Below are 24,861 nucleotides of genomic sequence, written 5' to 3'. Positions count from 1 at the left end.
TTACATTCTCAGGAAAATAGCCGCTTATCAGTTAATCGTTAATCGATCGATAAGGTCAATTAACTAATGATTAATGAATTAATCGATAATTTGCATCCCTAATAAGTATATCTCACAGCTTGGCAGATGAAGGTATATTTCCAAAGGAGATAAGTTGTAATGTTCGTGTGTGAATGTCATTGTGGATATGCTGTTACAGTCTGTTAACCTCCTTGTCACATTAAGGGACCAAACTGAGGTGGAAGAAGATAAACTAATTATAGGGACTAACAAGAACAGGTGCCGACTAGACAGAACATAATTGTGACAATATACACAATTAATATTTAAAAGCAAACTTTTAAAATTAAAATAAAAAGTTAAACATGTTCAAAAGTTAGTATTGAGAATAAACAGTGGTTTTGTTTTGTTTATGGTTATTTGAGTTCACATTGAATTCACCATTATGTTGTTTAGTATTTATTTTAAATTGGCCTCTTGTCTCTTGAGGTTGTTATTTCTTATCTAGCCATTATAATAATGTGTTTGTACAACATGTTATGTTGGCAAAATAAGTAAATGTTTTTTTTTTTTTCTCTCTCTGAAATGGTTTGTATTTTCTTATTGGTTTCCACACTGTACAGATTTTTATACCTAAGAAGACATCATATATATAAGTGTGTTAATGAAATCCAACGGTTTGTGAATGAAGCCACTTCATATCAAACTGTTTCAACATTTCATTATTTTGCAAAAATAATGTTTTACAAACACATAATGTCCAAAGAAAAACTATCCAAAGTTCAAAATGAAAGTGTCCATCTAAAGGAAACATTAAACACCATTAAACAGATCACCTCTGTGAATATTTTTTTCTTATTGGAAACTAATAAGTCTTCATTTATTCCTGTCAGGTCATGAATGCTTATATGTACCTTTTGGTACAAAAATGCAACAATGATTCAACAAAAAAGGCTGTGTGCATTGATTCATATGAAATGAGCGACATATGGAAACATAAAAAAGGTCATGGTTAGTACACAACTTTTTGCAAACTGCAATATAAATGTGATTAACATAGATGTAACTTATGTAGTGATCTTCACACCGACATCAGTTGTGTATTATATCATACAACAGACAACAGAGGTAATGTGAGTTTTGGTTCCACGTAATCTTGTGTGTGTGGGGGGGGTCAAGAAGTATCTCGCAACTTTTACCTTGGGGCACCAGTCATGGAGTCACCTTGTCAATATAAATGATCCAATTTGTAGAGCCTCTTACAGCATTGTCAACTCAAGGAAGACACAGTTGTGACAAAATGTAATTTATTTAAAATATATATACAAGAAAACTAACAACACTATTAAAAGATAGTAAAATGCTCAAGATCAGTATGATTTAAAGTAAAGTGCAGATAATAGAAATCTAATTGTTTGATGGATGGTAGAATGTTAGCTGTTTACTTACAGTATAAGGCAAAAAAATTATTTCTGATTAATATATTAAAGGTGCTGTATGTAACTTTTTTTATAAAATGAATCCTTTTTTTATTGCCCGTCTGTGAAGGGGTTGTAATCACACATTACAATGATCCACTTTTCGCGTTTTGCTATTACCTCTGAAGGCCAGTATTCCTATTTTTATGTGAAGTCTCCGGGTCGGATTTTCTGCGAAATCCACCGGATGTGACGTGCATGCGCGCGCGCTCCCGAGCCTCTCCGTTTTATATATACAGTCTATTGCGACGGCACTGCAGCTAACGACATGGAGTCTGATAACACCAAAAAACGACCTGCCTCCAGCACAACACAGACTCCAACACAAACTCAAAAAAAAAAAAAAAAAAAAAAAAAAAAAAATTATCTGCTGAAGCTCATCAGGCCAAACGTCAATCGGATCGACTCAGGACGAAAACACGGATCAACATTGGCAGAGCGTTTGAATTATGGAGAGACCTCCGCTTTGTTTTAGGTATAAAAAAAGACCCTGAGTTGGCTTTCATCCTTTTGGACAGGTAAGCTAACAATACTTCAAAGCATGTAAAATATATTGTGATTTTGTGCTTTAGTTGGCTCAAGTTAGACATCATTAGTTCACCAGCTAATGCCGACCATTTGCTAACGTTATCTGATGTGAAAGACTACAATTGTAACTTTATTGATTTTCACGAGCACGAGCGCTGTTGTTGCAATCTGAAACATCACCGCTAGAGGCCGCTGGATCCTACATACAGCACCTTTAATGAATTATTATTATTTCAATATTATAAATTAATTTCAGATTCTAATAAACAGTCCGGTGTAGCAATGTCTTCCAATGGTCAGGCTGGGCCATGTCACATTGGAGAAAGTGTCAGATTTCTTTTAACAGCAATCAAACTTGGGTCATGGAATGCTTTTTTGTTTGTTTCTCACTATACCTCAAAATACTTGTGCATTAAATGTTGATTTTATTTTAACTGAAATTTCAGATGCAGCCAAACAAATTCAAATACATCTTTGGGATCATTAACGAGAATCAGCACTGGACTCTGATGGTACTGTTTATATGTTTTATAAGCAGTCTTAATTACCTTTTAAGTGGTTGGATACAATATTTTTTTAGCGTTTAAGGTTTTGTTGTAATCATTTGCAATATCTTTATTAAGATTATGATTCCACAAGAGAAGAGGGCTCTGTTCTTTGATCCTCTTGGAGAGACCACAACAAACATCCAAAGGTGTCAGAATGTGACATGGTAAATCAACATTTTAAACAAGATCTTCTGAAACTCTAAAGGCGTTTCGTAATATTCTATTTAATTTAATGAATTCCAAATTCAAGATTTTTATTGTCATATGTACCTATGTACAATGAAATTCTTATTTTGTTTTTACCCCATAATCAGGCAGTCAGATTCTGGCAGGGAGTCCGAATAGGCCGATGTCACACTTCCTGCTTCCGGAAGGCGGAGTAGGGATTCAGAACTTCCGGTCAATATTTCTCGATAAGGATTTAGATTATCAGCCATAATGTCTAAACCATCCGAGGTAGACTGACCACAAGCTATGAGGTTGTGAAACGAAGGTTTTTGCTCCTGTAGAAGCTACAAGTTCGTATGAAATCAACCTTGTTTTAAGAAAAACATGTTTTATCCGCGATCTTATGGAAAAAACTACACTACCCACAATCCTAAGCGTAGCAGCAACGTCTGCTGATTGGTCCAACTCGCTGTTACCATAGAAACGTTTACCTTACCAGCGAACGGCTAGAGCTATAACAACAATGGCAGGCTACACCTGCAGCTGTTGTTGTAGTGTACCCTTTCCTCAGTTTTGACGTTTCCACTTGAGAGTTTTCATTTACCATCCGAACCACATCGTCATATGTGACTTCAGGCAGGTTGTGGAGAGATTTGGTCCAGCGGTATCTATCGGACTCTGCCATTGTAAAAAGCTAACCGGAAGAGCCATATCCCTACTAAAAGACGTACTTCCGGTCTTCAATTTTTTCGTGACATAGGCCTATAGGGAATGTGAAGGTGACGTCACGCCGTGTTGCATTATGGGTCCGCCGCCATATTGAGAGGATCGCGCCCTATTCCGCTGTATGTGAATTCATGTGTTGGAGGCTGTGTTTAGATTTTCTGTTGAGCTTTTTAGTAACGTCGATATGGTTGGTCAGTGCTGCTCGATCAAGAACTGCCTAGTGTTGCTTTCGTCAACGAAAATTATGACGAAATATTGTCGTCAACGAACCTTTATCACCTGACGAAAACGAGACGAGACGCAACGTAAATGCTGGTCATGTGACGATGACTAAAATAAATGTATAATGCAATATCGTTGACGAATAAAAACGAGACTAAATGTGGTTTAACAAAATAAAAACTATGCTAAAATGTCTCTTCATTTTCGTTGACCAAAACGAGACTAGACGAAATGTTATAACGTCACGACGAATGAGAGAGTTGTGCGTGAACCCGTTTATATAGCTACTGTCTATACTATGGCGTGAACCCATAGCTTTGTCGGCTTTAAATTCTGGTTTGCGATCTGGTCACCCGATTATCAGCAAATTTAACAATATTATTCCATTAGTTATTCCATTAAAATGTCTCATTGATATATTTGACACATTCATAATCGTCACCCTCTGGTTACATGAACGCGTCACCACCGCATCAGCACAGAAAACATGGAGTTTATTTTAAAGAATAATCGCACAACCTATTCGATATTCTATAATTAAATAAACTAATCGAATATTCAAAAAACGTGACTCATCCCTGCATGGAATCTCTTTCTTTTCCCAAATCTTCACTCACGTCTCACCCATTTTCTAAGGGGATTATAAACGTTTCTTCATTGGTTCGCTTTTAATAAGGCCTATTATATTCGTATTCTTTACTGTGGTAAAGTAGAAAATGCTGTAGGACAGATAGCCTACATTTGTACTTGCATGTCAAATTCTACAGTTTGTGCTTGTTATAGACATGGTAAGGCGCGTCAAGTTTAGTTGTAAAGCGCGTTTCACACGCGCGGGTGATTTTTTTGTTTCACTTTCTCTGGCAGCGCAATCTCAAACATAGCTTAAATATCTCGCCCTTGTTGAGGATAAAATTCGCTCTTCAGACCATTTTACATCAAGTTGAAAACATGAAGATATCAGAAAAGAGATCGATGGACTCTTTCCTGCTCGTGTCCCACATCCCTCTCAAAGCGCATTGTGGTAGGCTATATCACGCGTCTTTGTGTGGAAATATAAAACGAGTTTTTATTTTTAATTTTTTTAAACAACCCCCCCAACCACCGCTGGTAGTTGGTCCATTACCAACAAACTGCCACCGACACAGCCCTAAATATAATAAGATAACCTTGTTTGAAATACTATATTGACTGGGTTAAATAGAATTGCATTACTAAATAAAATACAATTTTCATTGACTAAAACTAGACTAAAATGTCATCAGTTTTCGTCGACTAAAACTAGACTAAAATGTCATCAGTTTTCGTCGACTAAAACTAGACTAAAATGTCATCAGTTTTCGTCGACTAAAACTAGACTAGACTAAAAAGAGTATGAACGTGACTAAAACTAATAAAAACTAAAACGACAGCTTGACACAAAGACTAGACTAAAACTAAAAGTAAAACAGGCCGCCAAAAACAACACTAGAACTGCCATAGCACGTCACACGATCCTTCAGGGAGGAAAATGAACAACAGAATACGTTTTTTCCACTTTCCTTCCTTGAAAAAACAACATGGGAAGCAGATGGAGGAGCTGACGAGAAGGCGCCGGATCGCGTGGGTTGCCGCAATAATGAGAAAAAAAATTAATTTTAATAAACAAATACAAAATATTGTCTTCTAAAATTCCCATAAATATGGTTCTGCCATGTGAGGGTGAGACTGTGGTTCTTGGACAAAGTTGTCATAGTCTGCTGTGCTCTTACAAACATGTGTCCAAGTGTTGTGCAGTGATCGCTAAATCAACTGGTTTGTAAAAACGTTTGTTAAAAGTTGTACAAAGCAAGAGGTGTTGTGTATTGTATATTCCTTGATGACTTGTAGGATAGTTGATGAATTATGTTGATTTTGTGGTTCATGTTAGCAGACGATAAAGCCACATTGCATGAATCAAATAAAATTATATTTATTTTGTTTTCAATGAACAATTTGCTTTGATATTCTGTACATCTTTTTACATGCCCATTTAAAATGTTAGTGAATCAAGGTTTTGTATAACTGCTTAATAAATACATTAAGTGACTTTTATCTGTTTCTGTACTGATTGCATCCACAAAGACTCTTTTAAGTAACGTTACACATAAACTGGGATGGGCAAAGATACATCAATCTATTATGAAGGGATGTATAGCTCTTAAACTCCTGCAAAGTGTACGCACTCAATTCAAAAATAAGGTTAACGATGTCCAGATTTGTGAGCGGAGGTAACGTTAGTGCGTCTGGATCTGTAATCCAGTCTTGGGCTGCTAAATCATATGGATCAACGTTGTTTATCGCGGACAGTTTGTCCAAATAACGTTTTTGGCAGTGGCATTTAGTTTCTCCCGATAGGGTCCGTTCTCTTTTTCTTTCAATTTCTTCAGTTTTTCTTCAATTTTACCTCGTTTTAGCCAAACACACCCAACTATTACATGTCATAGCAACGGGCGGCGAAAAGGTAAACAGAGATTGTGCCTCCTAAGATGGCGCCCACGTCCCATAATGCAACACTGCGTGACGTACCTTCACATTCCCTATTCGGCAGAACACTGGCTCATTCTGTGTTTAGTGTCCCCGCCCGCAGCAGTAGTAGTGAGTGTGACTTCAGAGCAGCTGGAAGAGTTATACAAAAGTATGGCTGGATTAAAACCTTCCACTGTGGATGCTATGATTTTTCTTCACGATGCTCTGTAAGAGACTGTTCTTAGTCATGTTATAGGAGGCTGACTTGTTTTCATTTGATTGGAATTTAGCGTATCATTGGTCGGTTGGAAACTATTGGAAATAAGAATGGCCATGTTCTGTAATGAAGACTTCATTTTTGAGGTAAGATAACCTGCATGTTTGTTTGTAATTGAATGAATGTAGCCTATTTTATTTTATTTGTTTAGATTGTATATAACTTTTTTCGTTTGTGAGCGCTGTTGCGACTGTGAGCAGCAGCCCAGTTTGCCTCAGCTTTTCAAAAATGATAATAAACGTTTAGACTTACTGTGTGATATGCTTAAGGTGTTTTATATCTATGGATTTTATTGTAGCCAAGTAAAGTGTTGATTGAGAGGCTAAATGGATCAAACATATTTAACTCGCTGTTAGCTGCCTGGTCGTCATAAAATAATAAAAAATAGATAGGCCTACAAAATAGTCCTACAAACATTTGTCTAAATTAATTTAATAAAGAAATGAGAAAAAACATAACTACTTTGCCATTGAGAACAAAACTACGGATCCCCAGGGACGTGGTGGTGGAAAAAATTTTAGGATGGGAGATTTTTTTTTTCAAATGTGTGAGTTTGTGTTTGTTTTTGTGATTTATGAGGACACAAATATGTATAATAACACAGCCATTACGACGTAAACCTGACATTGCGTGCGTCCTCATTTTTTAAATAGCTTTAAAAACATACTTAAAATGTAAAAATGCATAATGTTTACTGTCATGGGTAGGTTTAGAGTAAGGCGATATACAGTTTGTACAGTATAAAATCCATTACGCCCATGGAATGTCCTCACTTGGATAGCAAAACAAACCTGTGTGAGTGAGTGAGCGTGTGTGTGTGTGAGCGAGAGTACGTGCGTTTAAGTGAATTTGTGAAAGTGTAAACTGATCAAAATGGATGGACTTACCGTTAGATTTTGCACAGCCATGGGGACCTGCATATGATCATAGACCAGGACCGCCTCGCAGATGGAGGAGTTTCTTCGCTGAGGTCCGGCTGATTTCTGATGATGAAGCCCAGGCGAAGAAGCTCCTTCACCATCACCAGCTGGCAACCTCTGTCCGGCAGTAGCCCACACAGATGGTTGAAATCCCAAACCCTAGAGTTACGAGCCCAGTCTCTGGCGGAAGCCTGGGCTTTATCCACCTCAGCAGCCCTTTCAGCGGGTGTGCCGTCACGCAGACACCCACTGGCCAGATGCTCACCTATGTCGTCCTACGGCTCCTGGCACACCAGGTAGTGGACAACAAACCTTTGAGACAAAAACACGATACAATACATTACAAACATTCAACAATATCTAGAAAGAACGATACTCGAATTAAATCGATTCAATTAGATATTAAACATCCAAAATAAAAGAAAACTGTTCACACTTTATATCATGGTGGCCTAAACGTCTAGTCACGACGTAGATATTAATGATTTGTTGCGATGAACTTGCATACCAACTTTTTTTTTTTTTTGAGAAAACAGTGATTTTGACACCTATAAGGAGGTTGAAATGTATGAAAAAATCTTAATAGAAAGGTAATAGTTTTTTTTGTTTTGTTGTTTTTTAAGGTGGTTTTATTGTTAGTTTGACAAAGAAAGAGGAATTTGTCCAAAATTGTATGTATTTTAAAAAATATATGACCAAATAACATAAAAGTGCCTGTAGTCACCCAATTACATCTGTAATCAGGGGTTCAACCGCTGAAACCATTTTGTTATTCTTAGGATTTTTATTATTATTATCATAATGTCTATATATTGCATGCACAAAGCAGAAACTTCTAAAAACCGTAGTTGGCATGAAGTTCTTGAGCCCCGTTAATTGCTGATTGCAGCTATATTTCATTTCTGTAATTACATTTATAATTACGCTGTTGACCCATACCTTAAACCTCAAACACCAGCTGTCTTCTAGCCAGGTTTCATTTAGAAGCATAAAGTCCAGGTTGTTTGTGGTTATTAAGTCGTTGACTAGAAGTGATTTATTTTTAAGTGGACGAATGTTTAAAAGTGCTAACTTAACAGACTTACTTTTTGTCACAGCAATCTTAGTTTGACATGTAATAGGCACCAGATTAGTTGGGTTTGCTGTACGGCTATTGAAGGCCTTAGACTTTCTATCTTGTAATAGAACAGCAATAGAGAAAGATACAGGCACACTGGGTTCCCGCTTGTTCAGTAAACATTTGAGAAAGTTACTGTTATCAAAACGGGGACCCGACACATATCACTGAGAGCTGGTATCAGTTGTTTTTGGTTCACCTCGAGCAGATGGAGGAGGGTGTGGGCCCTGGCGTTGTGGCAGAGGCCGAAGAGCTCTCACAGGAGGGAAAGGGCGAGCTGGGCCTGCAGGCTTTGGTGGTTGCGGTGCTGCGGTGCCTGTCGTTTTTTGGTTGGTATCTGGGGGCTTGCAGCAAAAGAGTGGGATAGTTTGGTTCCAGCATATACCAGTTCTTCCATTTTCTGTGAGAAACACAGAAGTGGCGATGCTGGAGAGAGGGACAACGTGTCTGGTGAAAGAGGCTGTTGCTCTGGTGTTATCGGAGGCTGTGATATGCTGTCCTGGCTTCCCTGGCTGTTTTGCAGGAAGTCGTCCTTGGGTGCTGAATCTTCAAGCAGTTCTGATATGTCTGTCTGTGGTGAGCTCTGTGGGCAGGGCTCAGCTGAGATTGAGTCCGTGTGCAGAGGTTGTTGTGGCGGAGTGGTGTTATCATTGTCCTTGTGTGATATGTCAACCGCATGTCCATTTTGCTGCTGAAGTGAAGTCCTGTGGTCATTCTTACTGTTTCCAGGTGTGTGTGTGTCGTTCAGATCGACACACACTGCAGAAGGATGATTGAGGGAGAAGTAGATATTGTCCTTTAACACTCTTGAACCAAGTTTGTTTGGGTGGTGGCCATCTCGATGAAACAGTTGTCGTTGACTCCAGAAAAGATTGAAATTGTCAATGAAGTTTACTCCTTTTATATTGCAGGTTTTTTGCAGCCACGTATTTAGCCCAAGTAACCGTGAAAACCTGTTTGTTCCTCTTGCTGGGAGAGGTCCACTGATGAATGTTTGAACTTTCAGTCTTTTAAGTGTATCAAAAAGTTCATGGAAATCCTTCTTAAGGAGTTCTGACTGCTCTTTATGAATATCATTCTTCCCCACATGAATGATGAGTCGATTTGCAGTCTTATGTTTCATCAGAATGTTCTGAAGTTTCCTGTTTACATCAGAAGTTGTTGCTTGTGGAAGGCAGCACGTAGTTGTATCCCTGCTGCTAATGTTTCTGATTATGGAGTCCCCCACTATCAGAGTCCTGGGCTCGGCTGTGCTCTGAGCTGAGTGCCGCTGTCTGCTCGACCTTGAGCGCCAGTTAGCATCAGTGTTAGCTACTGGCCCATTCAGTCTGTGTTCGATCACATTCATCACGTTTGGGGATTCCTCATTTACATTCATTAGTACTTCAAATCTGTTCTCAAGATGTATAGGCGGTGGTAGGAGACCAGTGTTTGCAATCCTTGTCAGAGCTGTTTCTCATTTTATCGGCTTGTTTCTCTACCTGTCGAGGAGCACTAGTTTCATGGGACTCACCGGCTGTATGCTGAGGGTGTCCATGACGAATCTCTGTTGTGTGTTCCGTCTGGTTTGGTGGCCCTGTAAGTAACTTTGTTTCAAGAACTGCAATCCTTTGTAAAAGTTTGTGCAGCAAGTAGATTCTTGAACCAGAAGAGACATTTTCTCTTTTATCCTTGTGTTTTCCTTTCCCCGGAATGTAAGCTGGTCGGGTAAAAGAATTCTGCGTTTTTGTAGTAATCCAAACTTTGTCGTCTGAGCACTGTGCTGATTTGTTGAAGTTAAAATTAGGTGATAAAAGGAAATAAGATATATAGATAAAATGTAAAAGCGATAGAGCAAAGCGCGGAGCAGTAAGCAAGAGCGTCCGAACAGTAGCTGAGCAGGAAGTTTTGACCTTCAACCATGACCTTCAAAGCCTGTGGATAAAAATAAATGCAGAAAATAAATACTCTTACTTTAAACTTGTTAAATAATTATGAACCACTTTATTAATCACATACCTTTCGACTTGGGATAACATAAGTGGGATCCAACACATGCAGGAGCTCCCTAAACCCATCATCATCCATAATGGAAAAGGGTTGGAAGTCCTTGATGATCATGTTCACCAGGGCCTCATTCACCATTTCTTTTTTGGAATCTATAATAAAATAAAATGCAGGTGTATTGTAGGAGCCTAAAATAATAATTTTTAATAATAAATATATATATTTTTTAATATTATTATCAATTACTTTGACTACTGTGTGGATTGTTAGTAGTTTGTGCATGCTCATGCAGTGCTCGATAATGCCTGAGCATGGAGGAGGTGTTATTGCTGTATGTCAGCTCCTTTAGGCACAGCAAGCATTTCACCTTGAAACATAAATTAATAGACATGAAATATAATACAGCCATATAGTGAGGATTATTTTAATATCAAGACAGATTTTTTTACATACATATATACATATACCTTATTGTGACCAACCATTTGAAAATACTCCCAGACAGGGGATGATTTCCTCTTTTTCGTGCTGGCTCCATTACAAGGAAAAAGGTCACAAAAAGCAAACAAATCCAAAAGGGCAATCCAAATCAAAAAGCAGTCCAGTCCAGGTCCAAAAATCCAAAGCAATCCAAATAATCTTATCTAATTAATATAATACTATAATAGAGCTACTATAATTAATAATAACAATATACTATAACTAATCTAACCTGATATAATGTAATAATATATAGCCCTAACACATATGACACAATAACGACGATGACACAACTCTCTAACTCTCTAACTCTGACTCTCTGGGCCCTATTTTAACGATCTGAAACGCAAGTGTCAAAGCGCAAGTAACTTTGTGGGCGGGTCTTGGCGCTGTTGCTATTTTCCCGGCAGGATAAATGACTCTTGCGCCTGGCGCAAATCTAAAAGGGGTTGGTCTGAAGTAGCTTCATTATTCATACAGATGGTGGACAACCAGAATGCCTATTACCGCCGCGGCGAAATCACCGCGGCGAAAATAAACCAGCCGCATTTCTAAGTCGTTCCCGAAATGACCGCCAGGTGGCGCAAAGGGACATTGTGCAAAACAGCAGCAATTGCCGTATTTTAAAATGTAAGTGGGTTAAATATAAAACCCTAAGCCTAATAGGCATATTTTTCATATATATAAATAGGCCTATTAGGCTACAACAGAATAGAACCAAAGATAGAATCAATTTTAGAACTGAAAAAATAGAATCAAAAGTTAAAAAGAGAGACAATATTAGGAGCAATGCCGATGAATATTTTTACTATTCTATTGAGGAATTAGATAAATGAAGAGCTCTTGTGAGCGATAAAATTGCATAGTAATTTATAGTGATTTCAAAAGCAGTCCTTAAAAAAAAAAAAAAAATACATGGAGTAGTGTGGCAGAATTTTTGAGAGATTACGCGGAACGCGTTTTAGTTAAGATCCTGGTTTCAATGCCCTTAATGTATATAGGCTAGGCTACTGCTTTAAAAAAATGTCACAACGCGTTTTGAGATTGTTTTGGATTAAACATTGAAGTTTAAAATGTAGTGTTTTGGCACACCAGGCCGAGTGGCGTTACGCATTGTTCAAAAATCAGGTTTTATTCTGGCATGTTGAATTGGCGTTAGATTTTTTTTAAAAAATTTTTTTTATTAGATTTAGATTTTAGATTTCGTTAGATTTTTTTTTCTCATAACTAAAATAGCTAAAATAACTAATATATGCCTTGTCTTAATATGACCTACTTAATATAGGCAATAGGCATATAATAGCCTATATAATAAATTAGCAAAACTTGGCCACTAAATATTTAATTTTCAATTATTTTAATTATCACAATTAAGTTTTAATTTTATTAAATTGAACAAGCGCAACAATCAGCATTTAATCAAATATTCTAAAAGATGTATTATTAATAATAATGTTATTTCAACATAATATTTAGTTTTTTCGACATAATGTGTGCGTGCAACAAGCAAGATGTGTATTTGTAAATCCGGTGATGCGTGCATTGATTTTTATCAATAAACTAGTGTTTTCTGACAGTGTCGACTGCAAAGATGAAGTTGACGATCCCCATATTTGTAGTGAACGCACCTAGAGAGAAATGCACATAAAGACATAATCAGAGAGTAGCCTTTTTCTTTTCGTTTTGAATTATTTCGTTTGAAGACATTTCAAGCTTTGTGTATTTGATGTATTTATCATGTCTGTGTGAGGCATACGCTGAGTTTCGTTAAGTTAGGAGGATGAGATGCGCTCCAGCTGACGTGCAATGCAAGTGACCGCGCGGGCGCCTCCATGATTAGTGTCTGTTATATTTGCTTCTCTTACTTATTAAATCCAGGCAATTGGTTGATGAAAAATTTATTAAAATTAAGATACAATTTATAGAAAACGAAATTCACTTTAAAGAAAGGTTTTCTACTAAACAAAACTTAATGAAGTGGTCAAAATCATGTCTGACCCACTCCATATCCATCTCTCGATATAATGCATCCTATCTTACTCGTGCTGTTCACTTTTCATATTCAACATAGATGGAAAAAAATAACATTATAATATTTTAACAAATATGATACTAAATGAGATTATTTAATGGCTACAACAGTATAGTAGGCCTATAGACTCTATTTGTACAAATTGCTGCACATTAATTTAATTAAATGAAACCTTGTAACGAATTCACATTGTAGACTGTGTACAGTTGAGACACCTTAAATAACTTGCGTTTGCAGCAAGCACAAGTTGTGATTTTTGCTGTGCACTTGCATATTAGTGTCAGCTGGGAAGGAAATATAGAGACCAGACCTCTTGGAACTTTAATTGAATACATAGCGTTGGTAAAGCATACTGAAATTACATCCCTACAAATTTATTAGGCCCTACTGAAAATAAATGTATCGAATTTAAGCAAAGTAGCCTAAATGTTAAGACTGTAAGCCCTTTGCTTTTTTACGTAGCCTATAAAGGACTCTTATAGCCGACTTTGTGTTAATTTAATTTGTAGAGGATTTTTTTAACTCAAACATTAACACTGAAATAAATTAAACTAAATTATTGTAAATTTTTTTGGCACACCACGACGAGTGGCGCTATGCATTGTTCCAAAGCCATGGCATGTTGAATTAGTGTTCGACAAACGCGCTCGTTTGAGCGAACACACACTGGAACGTTAGGCCATGTTGCAACGAGTGAATCGTGGCCGAGTGGTTGAACTTACGTTACGATCATTTAGATGACACGGGTTCGAATCCCGAACTAACTTGGACTACTGATATTTTTATATTAGCCTATTAATGCATTTTATAGTCTATTGTTGTTGCAGAGAGATTTGTCTAGTTCTAAAACATAGTGTAAAATGGAAATGCATGGTGATTTTATTTTGTAAATAGGCTATAAGCAAAAAAAAACTAAGGAACAAATATTATACAATGACTTTACTTCTGTAGCCTATAATAATTCCAATCGTAATTTCAAAAGCAGTTCTGTAAAAAAAAAAATTATATATATATATATATATATATATATATATATATATATATGACGTTTAAACGACAAACAATAAAATCAGAACCAGTATTCTGTTGCGTTCATGGTTTCAGTGGCAGTAATGCATCCACGGCTTTTCAAAATGTCACAAAGCGTTTTGAGATTGTTTTGAATGAAATATTGAAGTTAATAATTAAGTGTTTTGGCACACCACGACGAGTGGCAAACTCTTTGTTTTGTTTTGCAAACTCAGCTAGCCTGTGGGGGGTTTGGAGAAGGCAATAGTTGCTTTATCGTGGGGGTGCAGGACAGAGGTGTTAATGTTCCGTCTTTCATATGGAGAGTGTCGGAGCCAGCCTGATGAGCAGGCAAAAGCTAAATTCTTTTAAGGATTAATTAATCTCAAAATCTCCAAAAGTCCATAGCCTATGTACAGTAGGCCCTATATCTTATTAAATTATATATTGTAGTTTTATTGATTGTATTTAAAGGTTTTCCACACACAATTTCAATTTAGCAGATACAGAGCTTAATTCGCGACCCACCTCGTTTTATTGTAAGGTGAATTCAGCAAGGCATGTTGTATCTTTGAAGGAACAAAAGCTATTTGTTACAGTTTTTTCTTTCGTGATTTGTGTGGATGACACACAGCGACATATACAGTATTATCAGCTGTATGGTGTTTTTTACGCTGAAATGCTTAATTTCGAGAAAGACCCGCCGCGCGCAGTGAGGGAGACCAAACTTACTAAAAAAATATCCAGCGCAAGAGAGGCAAAGAAAAACGCCTGTTCTTAATTTATGTTGCTTTGAACTTTTTTCGTTTTGTACCGTTTTAATTTTTTTATTTAGCTGCAATTTCTTTGACAATAGAAATTTAAAATGTTGCAAGAATAAGATTCTGTGTTTCTTATTTTGCATCACAAAGGGAATAAACTCTATCGATGCAACCCTGTTTAAATAAATAAAGTTTGTGAGGCTTGTGAAACCGAGAACATAAAACACAACCCTAACCATAACGAACCATAACTATTTACAAGTATAAAAAATATATATATATATATATATATAATGTGTATAAATATATAACAAAAATAAGCTGTTTGGCGCAAACTCAAATTCAAACAAAAAATATATATAAAAAATCCTATTAAAAAAGAAAAATATATTTTACGAAAAGGAAAAACACGCACTTACGAGAAAAAAAAAATATATATAAAGAACTATATACAGTGTGCAAAAAAATTGCGTGGAAAGGCTCTCAGTCCTCCGCCATCAGGCGCTGCCTTTTTCTCTTAAACGAAAACAAAGGTTCGGGACAGAGACGGAGATTTCAGCACAGCGCTTTACATAGCTGTTGTAGGCGGCAGAGTGGCTTAGGTCAGGGCTGAGGTCAATGAGGCTGACCTCCAGATTGTATGGTATGGCACAACCAGCTTGTATGGTATGGTCTCGTAAAACCACCATACAGCGGGGTTCTGGATCAGTAGCAGCCATGATAGGATGTGCAGATCCTGCAGGTGACGCTGGGACACCGGCATGAAGCGCTCGAGCTCTGCCATTTTGCTAAAGGTAACGAAACCGATGCAGCTCAGGAAGGTCAGGGCGGTGATCGCCCTGTCCTTTGGCATCCCCCTCGGAAGACGCTCCACGCAACGCCCCAGCCAGGGCATCCTGTGCTCGCGAGGTTTCGCGAGTACGACAGCCCGAGCTCGTCTATCCTTGCGCAGATGTCTCCGAGGTAGGAGGCCGTGCGTCTGGCGGCTGACGGTATCTGTGCCGGCTGGTGGAGCTCCAGGTAATCTTTATTGTTCCACCTGGCCTTGAGGTGCTGTTTTTCGTCCCGGTATTTTATATTCGGAAAGTATTTGTATGGGGCGAGGCCAGGCCGAAGCAGTGGGCTGGGTCGTAACTCATCGCGGTCACCATTTCCACCGCGCGGCCGAACGTGAGGGGGTACCCAAAGGCTCTCCTGCCCGTGGCCTCACGGGCGAACTCTGAGACGGACCTGCAGTCAACGAGCCGGCCGAAAGGAAGGGCCGGGCCTTTGAGGGACTGGCCGGGCAGGAGGGCGTCCCGCTGGTGCAAGTCACACAGGAGGGGCTTACTCCCAGGGCCGAGCTGAACTGCCGCGTGGACCGAAAAAGAGCTCCTCGGCCGCGAGCTCCAGCTGGAAGGCGCGCCAGCTGTTCTCATAGCCCCCCATCTCGTGCGCCTGGCCCAGTAGGTCGTGGAGGGACCCGCTTAGGTAGCTGGCTACCGCGTGCACCACGTTCTGGAGGCCGACGCCATCTTGCTGTCGGAAAGGCACCAACATTGGCACCATCTCCAGCAGGCAGTCGAGCATAGGCTCTGCGAAGAAGTCAGAGTCCGGCAGGATCTGGTAAGAACAATAATAATGATAGACGTTATTTACAGTGGGGCAAAAAAGTATTTAGTCAGCCACCAATTGTGCAAGTTCTCCCACTTAAAAAGATGAGAGAGGCCTGTAATTTTCATCATAGGCACACTTCAACTATGAGAGAAAAAATGAGAAAAAAAATCCAGAAAATCACATTGTAGGATTTTTAATGAATTAATTGGTAAATTCCTCGGTAAAATAAGTATTTGGTCACCTACAAACAAGCAAGATTTCTGGCTCTCACAGACCTGTAACTTCTTCTTTAAGAGGCTCCTCTGTCCTCCACTCGTTACCTGTATTAATGGCACCTGTTTGAACTCGTTATCAGTATAAAAGACACCTTGTCCACAACCTCAAACAGTCACACTCCAAACTCCACTATGGCCAAGACCAAAGAGCTGTCAAAGGACACCAGAAACAAAATTGTAGACCTGCACCAGACTGGGAAGACTGAATCTGCAATAGGTAAGCAGCTTGGTGCGAAGAAATCAACTGTGGGAGCAATTATTAGAAAATGGAAGACATACAAGACCACTGATAATCTCCCTCGATCTGGGGCTCCACGCAAGATCTCACACCGTGGGGTCAAAATGATCACAAGAACGGTGAGCAAAAATCCCAGAACCACACGGGGGGACCTAGTGAATGACCTGCAGAGAGCTGGGACCAAAGTAACAAAGGCTACCATCAGTAACACACTACGCCACCAGTGACTCAAATCCTGCAGTGCCAGACGTGTCCCCCTGCTTAACCCTCTGGGGACCAAAAACGCGCCCGCGCGTTTTGCTCGTTTTTTTTTTTTTTAGCAATGAAAATAAACACTAAATGCTCTGTTAATTTTGATCTTTCATTTTCGTGTAATACATCAATCGATCCTGTTCAGTTTCTATTTTTTTTCTGTATACTCACAATAAAAATAAAGTGTTTTGCTTTTTGACAAATAAAGAAATATTAACATGATGCGATTTCTGCCTTCTCTCTGTCAGTAAACTCCCATTTGAAACGTGTTCGAAAATGATCTATAACTCCGCGAAAATTCTGTCAAACAGGCAAACAGACCCACGGGCATAAAGCTTGAGATCGCAGCTTTTAAATGAAGTAATTTATATAAAAAACAAATATTCTCAGCTTCTGTAATCTGTACAAAAAGAGAGCGACTCCAGTCAAGCTCATTACGAGCCATTCAAAAGTAATTTGACCACTCCCCGGAGAGCGCGTGCTATTCAAATGCAAATTCTGAGAACCATTTCAGTCTGTGAAACGCCCCCACATCAGCTGTAAACAAAGCGCGTCGCAATCGAGTGAGGCATAAGTTTCCTCAGAACAGTGCTGATATGAGGAGCAGATCCCGCTGAGGAGTGAGGTAGGCTGTTTTCTTTTCTCAAGTGTGGAATAATGTTATGGAATAACGTTAGTGTAGGCCTATGCAAACCGCAAAAAGATGAATCGCATTTCTATAATATGACTCGCCTTTCTGTGAGATGAATGAAGGGTACATATTTGTAAATACTGTTTAGCCTAAATATGAATCGCGCGTCTGTGTGTGAAAGAATAAACTGCTTTGCTATAGCCTACTGAGATGAGTAAAAATCGACTGGAATATGTTGAAATAAAATGTATTTGTATAAGCAACGTATTAAACTGCAAATTAGCATTAATATGCCCTAATATTTCATAAAAACAACGTTACAGTCAGTCACTTGTTGACTAGATTTGGGTACAGTTTTTAGGCTACTGTAGAATATACTGCCACATCAAATAATCTTTTGTTTAGCAATTTCTGCTCATATCTAACATTATATATATATCTATATATAACTATATTATTTATATAATATATATTTATATATTTATATATATTATATATATTTTATATATATATATATTTGCTATATTCAAACTAATGAATACATATGATAAAATGTAGGCCTATAATCTTTTTTCTTTTTCTTTTTTACAAAGAAAGAGTACACTTGAAATATTGTTGAAATTGTAATTATTGTTGTAATTGTAACATTTTTAATAAAATAGCAAAACATATTTACAAGATAGATGTAAGCGAAATCTTAAATGGTCAATATAAGTCTTCTTCTAAATACATCTTTTGTCCTTGCATTGTGGCTCAGTCAGTGTCACACCTGAATGAATGGCTAATTATGCAGAGTCATTATGCAGAGTGGGTGGGACATTGTAATCTAAGGTGTAAACTACTCCTCCCCCTCGCATATTGGCTTTCCAAGCAAAACCTGTTTTACACCATTTAAATCAATGTATTTTTTTTTTGTGAACGATAAAGCAAGACTATTTTCACATAATTTTGAAGCTAGAACTCAAAGGGACAACATCCATTAGTCAAAAGTCTTGTGGACACATATTTAATATGTGTTTTGTGGTCTTAATTCAGCAACTTTCATTTAATTTTTTTCCAATAACCACGCATAAACATTATTCTCTTAAAAATACAAACATCTACATACACGTTGCTCGCATATTATGGTAGCCCTGTTTGTGCTATATAGAGTGAATTTACACCTTTGCCATTAACATGTTTATAAATAACTGAAAAAAGCACAAATGTCAGAGCATGTCAGAACATCTCAAGGACCCCAAAAACAGCTTGGTCCCCAGAGGGTTAAGTTTTGCACATTCAGGAAGTGCCATGTGCTTTGTGCTGTAGTTTTATGTTTCCAATGTATTTAGTATTAGAGCACTGCAGAATGTTTTGTTTTTGAAGCTTGAAAAGCTATGAATTAAATATCCTACATGACTTTAATAGAAAAATGTATTTGAAGCATCGTGATGCATCGAGATATCGAATCGCTGACATAATCGTAATAGAAACGGGAGATCAGTGCAGATTCACACCTCTAGTAGAGACCTATACAGGCAATCAGAGATGTTCAATATGTCTATGGCGTTAGCATACTCAATATCTGCAGAATTATTGGGCAATCACTAAATTAATCATTTTTATTTGATCTTTTTCAGAAAATGGCTCAGAGAAACACGCCGGCCAAAACAAGGGTGCAAAAGCGTCTCAACTCCTTTAAGGAGAAGAGTGCCGAGTGGGCAAAGGGGATGAGGCGCAACAGGAATATCAGCCTTGATGACATTGAGGTCACAGAAAGTAATTTTGAGTAACTCTTTTGGGATTAATAAAGTATTTCTTATCTTATCTCCTAAATTTCCTGTAAGTCTTTAGTCAAGCTCGGCAGTATATCAAACTTATTTGATTTAATGTTTTCAATCAGTATGAAAAATCAGCTTGCAATGAGCAAATATAACCGTACACTCCCTGGCTAAACATTTAGAACAAGTTGGGCCCCCTTTTGCCTCACGAATCACCTTAATCCTTTGTGACGTGGATTCCACAAGATGTTGGAAACATTTCTTAGCAATTTTGTTCCAAATTGACAACAGCGTCGCACAGTTCCTGCAGATTTGCCAGTTGCATATCCATGGTGTGCATTTTCCATTCTACACCTTTGGGTGGTCAATGACATGCCGTGTTTTCTGACGGGATGTAGCCATGAGCATATGGGTAAATGGTACAAATGTTCCAAGAAAATACCCCATTAGTAGCCTGATTCATCAATTTAAGACATGATGGATCCACACTTTTATGGCTTTTACACAAAATTCTGACCCACAATCAGAATGTAACTAGATAAATCGAGAGTCATCAGACAAATTTGGCCACCAAACATTTGGCCAATCTTTTATTGACCAATTTTGCTGAGCCTATGCAAATTTTAACCTCAGTGTCCTTTTTTTAGCTTGCAGGAGTTGTAACTACTGTTGTAGTGGCCCATCTTCTTCGATGTAGATGTGTTGTACATTCAGAGATGCTTTTTAACGCACCTAGGCTAAAACAAGTGATTATTTGAGTTACTGTTAGCTTGCTAGTGTGGCAGGATGGGTTATTACCCCTCCTAATTTTTTAATTTGAGGTTTGGCCAATGGGCTGTGACCATGGGTGTATAAGAGCATGGGCTGCCAGTCATAGGTGTGCGTCACTTTCCGGGGCCGTGATGTCACCTACGCGCCCTGCTGCTTGTGCTGGAGAATCAAATGTGGACATTTGATACGGTAAGGAAAGCATTTACGATGACGTTTGTCTAATGAGATTCCTGTAGGTTGCTTTAATCGAGCGGGTACTAATCTGTATGCTTTATGTAGTCTAAAGTTCATCCGTGCTCTCTGCTGATGAGATATCCGACGCCATGCATTGCTAGGAGTTCGGGATATTAATCCCAGTGCAGCATCTGTTATTGTGAGTATGTTTGCTCGAGCCGGAAGCCAGGGGGAGAATGATTGGCAGTGTAACACTTTCTGTTTTGTTTGTAGGCGCGTGACAAGGGCAATGGCGGCGTTCTGGTCAATTGTTATATGCCCTGTGCTTCATCATAGAGTTGTTGGTCGCTCCGACGCCCCGTGCTTCATCATAGAGTTGCTGTTCGCTCCGACGCTCCGTCTCTCATCATAGGTGCTGTTCTGTTTCCATCGGATTGTTCCGTTTCTACGAGACTGGGACGCTCTCAATGAGTTTTTCCGTGTTCCAAGTGAACTTTGTCGTGCTTTCTAGGCTGTGTTTTGAGTTTCTTTTGTTTTCCTTTTTTTGGTTTATTTCTTTAATTGATGTCAATGGTTGGGTATTTTTGAAGTTGTATTTTGATTTTAATTTATTTGTGATTATTGAATATATTGTCTTCATCCAACCATTTCTACAGTTGAGTTATACTGTCAGTTTATTTAATCATTTGTTTATATTTTGAGTTTATGCTTTTGCTGTTTTTGATCTTGATTTGTGACGATCTGGGTGGAACCGAGTAGTTGGTTTCTTCCTGGAATTGTATTGAGTTGCTCTTTATATTTGTTTATACATATCTCTGCTCTCTTAACGTCTTTTCCCTTCTTTGTTGGCAGGACCTGGGCACCCGGGGGCAGACGAGTGACCTTCTGGTGGTGGCATCCTTCACTGTGTGTCGTGGTCTTCTCTGACCTTATTCGCTGTGTGTGTGCTAGTGTGTGTGCACTGTGATTTGAGTGATCTTTCGTTAAGGGTGATATTCTGAGACTGCCCCTGTGGTAAGCCTGGGTTCTTTGCCCCCAATGAGTGAATTTAACAATTGAGATGAGTGTGATTGCTGGTCAATGCCTCTTTTAACTATGAATGCGCTTGCTTAAAATACTTTTGTACGATTACTCATGTCTCTGACTGCAACGGTGATTGGGACCTGTGCGTGCCTTTAGAGGTTGTGTTTAATTCTTGGGGTGAAATTCCCCAGGTGGCGTAGTCCGAAATCATATCAATTTGGGTCAGCTCACGCCCGCTCTGCCACACTAGCTCAAACTAGACTGCACATTCACCCCTCTAGCGACGCGTCCGTCAACCTCCTGTGGTCACGCTGTGGGCTGCAGGAGGTGGTGGGTCAGCGGGGGACCCTGTTCCCCTCTTATTCCATAACCGAGATGGCGAACTATCAAAGTAACCTCGACCACCTGCCCATGGACGTTGACCCGAGGCTCATGGGAGTCCTGCGAAGCGAAGACGTCAAGGTCAACTTTCTGCAGCTCTACACCGTGACGCCCCATTGCCACACGCCGGCCGCGGCTAAGCACCCGGTGAGCCGCGTCGTGACCATGTGCGACATGCACAACGAGCGACACGCACAACGAGCGACACCGGAAGATGATAAACGCTTTAGCGGACCGGTAAGTCGGGCATGCATGCAGAAGAGCACATGTTTATAAAACTACACCTGTATTACAGAGTAACGGAGAAAGAGTAATTGTGAACGAATGTGATAGTGAAACATTCGAAAAAAATGTAACACTAAGAAAAAACACACACACTAAGAAGAGCATCGAAAAGCCTTGTTTAAAGTAACTGTATTATCATCTGTCTCAATGCAGGTACGTGGCACACGCAGATGACCTCGCGGCGAAGACGGTCACCCAGACGGACGCCAGGTTCGAGGGGGTCTTTCTGGTCGGGCCCCATTTTCCCGAGGTGCTTCACCTTCAACAAAATCCTCATGCTTTTGCATGATCTGGCAACTCGTAATCTCTCTGAGCTTTTAACCCCGTACACACCAGCACTTGATCACCGCTCCTCGGAAGCTTGCCTTTTAATAGTTCGGCTGACTCGTTTAAAATCCATGGGTGATGTGGGTTTTTCTTCAGTTGCTCCTAAACGCTGGTATTCCCTGCCAGCTGAGATTGGGCAAGCTGAATCCCTTTGTGTTTTAAAATGGTCCCTTAAAAATTATTTTGCCCACATTTGTCCCCAATACGTGTTTTTTTTTTTTAAATACTTCCCTTGATCTGAGTGGTACCTGAACAAGTTTGCCACCTGAACACACACAAAACAAAATGACTCGATTCTACATTAAGCGGGAGAAAAAAGAACAAAAAACTCCTTAATCTCGCTTTTGTGGACAAAAATGGGCACCCATAGGAATGAATGGGAAAAACTGTAATTCAGAGCATTTTTTTATTGTCAAATAAACATTAATAGATCCAATACAATGCATATCTTACATACACACAAATGAAGGGGTGATCTTGTACAACATTCTCAACAGGGCAAACACACACACACACACAGAAACACACACATTCAATGAGCCTATAACAGAGCTGTGTTTTTTTTTTATTAACAAAAACTCACTCACACATACAAAAACAAATAATTGAATGAGCCAATGTCTGACCTTTTTTATTTTTATGATCCAATCAATCACACTCCGTGATTGCACACACGCGCACACACACACACACACACACTTCAAAGTCAGATCAAAGTGCTACTGCAAGGTTTGTTGATACTTCTAAACATAACGTTTCTGCAGCATATGCTACCTAAATTATTGATTATATAAAAACCTAGTCATTGTTATTGTTATGTATATTGTTATTGTTATGTATATTCTTACCCGTTTGGTACCAATTAGTTTGAGTTATTGAAATTTGAGTTTTTTTGGTTTTAAATAAATGACTTAATAATTTGTCTTTTTCTTATATAGCATGGTCATATTTATCTAAGCATATTTTGGCATATTTGTATAGTCTCACCTAACACAGATTTATTTATTTTTTTATTACAATTTTAACTTGTGATAAAGTCAAAAAATGAAGAGCTCAAATTCGTTTTATACAGTGGTTCATAGAGTTCAGCCTATATGCAGCCATTCAGTACTACAGCCATCTAGTGGTTATTGATATTATTGTTTTTTGTTAATTTTATACCAACATAAGACACCGGGTGCCAACAAAGTCACTTCATCTTTAGCTTTTAGCTCTCTGAATTTACTGGGTTGATTTTTTTTTTAACCAAGTTAAAGAAATATTAAATATAACAAAAATAAGCATAATTTACATATAAAATATTTTACCTTTTAGAGGTAAATAATTTCATAAATATGCCAAAAATAAGAAATAAAAAACAACATAAATTGATAGTTTTTATTTTATCGAAGATAGTGATATAACATTTGTAAAAAAAAAGAAAAAAAAAAAAAGAATTGGATCACACCTGAGACCCTTTGTGCCCACATTTGTCCACGAACACGGAATTAAGGGCTGTAATGTGAATAAGGCTTGAGGGTTAAAGCTTATTTGTTGATACTGTTAATGATACTACACTGTTGATAGTATGGTTTTATTAGGCATTTTATTTTTGTCTACTTTTCTCTTTCATTAACGCATTGCATGTATAATTGTATTTTGTTCCTATTCTGTGAAGCGCTTTGAGATGCTGCTTTTAAAGGCGCCAAAGATACAGTGGGGAAAAAAAATGGTTATATAATTTTCATCATAGGAATACCTCAACTATGAGAGACAAAATGAGAAAAACATTTTCAAAAACAATGAGTCTGATTTTTAAAGAATTTATTTGCAAATTATGGTGGAAATTATAAGTATTTGGTCAATAAAAAAAGTTCATCTCAATACTTTGTTATATACACTTTGTTGGCAATGACAAAGGTCAAACGTTTTCTGTAAGTCTTCACAAGGTTTTCACACACTGTTGCTGGTATTTTGGCCCATTCCTCCATGCAAATATCCTCTAGAGCAGGGCAACACGGACTTTCAACTCCCTCCAAAGATTTTCTATGGGGTTGAGATCTGGAGACTGGCTAGGCCACTGGTCCCTTTGCAGAAAAACGGTCCCAAAGCATGATGTTTCCACCACCATGCTTCACAGTAGGTATGGTGTTCTTTCTCCAAACACGACGAGTTGAGTTTTTACCAAAAAGTTCTATTTTGGTTTCATCTGACCATATGACATTCTCCCAATCCTCTTCTGGATCATCCAAATGCTCTCTAGCAAACTTCAGACGGGCCTGGACATGTACTGGCTTAATGGTTATGACAATCTGCAGAGGTGGGAGTAAGTCACATTTGCAAGTCACAAGTCTCAAGTCTTACTTTTAAGTGTTAAGCAAGTCCAAGTCAAGTTTTGTGAAAAGCAAGTCAAGTCAAGTCACTGCTTTATGCC

General features: G+C 38.5%; 1 protein-coding gene across 1 annotated transcript; it reads left to right on the top strand.

Annotated features, from left to right (window-relative positions):
- Nucleotides 1–892: 892 nt before the first annotated feature.
- On the top strand, nt 893–23,368 carry LOC309497050 (uncharacterized protein). Its single transcript, XM_082167311.1, has 5 exons — nt 893–1,011; nt 2,453–2,518; nt 2,630–2,718; nt 6,445–6,517; nt 19,347–23,368. The coding sequence occupies exons 1-5, from the start codon at nt 1,009–1,011 to the stop codon at nt 19,497–19,499; spliced, it is 384 nt and encodes a 127-aa protein (XP_082023437.1). The 5' UTR covers nt 893–1,008; the 3' UTR covers nt 19,500–23,368.
- The last annotated feature ends 1,493 nt before the right edge of the window (nt 23,369–24,861 follow it).

Source organism: Leuciscus leuciscus (assembly GCF_965113295.1).
Source record: "Leuciscus leuciscus genome assembly, chromosome: 4".
In the NCBI taxonomy this organism is placed as follows: Eukaryota; Metazoa; Chordata; class Actinopteri; order Cypriniformes; family Leuciscidae; genus Leuciscus; species Leuciscus leuciscus.
Note: the sequence above shows the minus strand (reverse complement) of the source record. Positions and strands in the feature narration are given on the sequence as shown.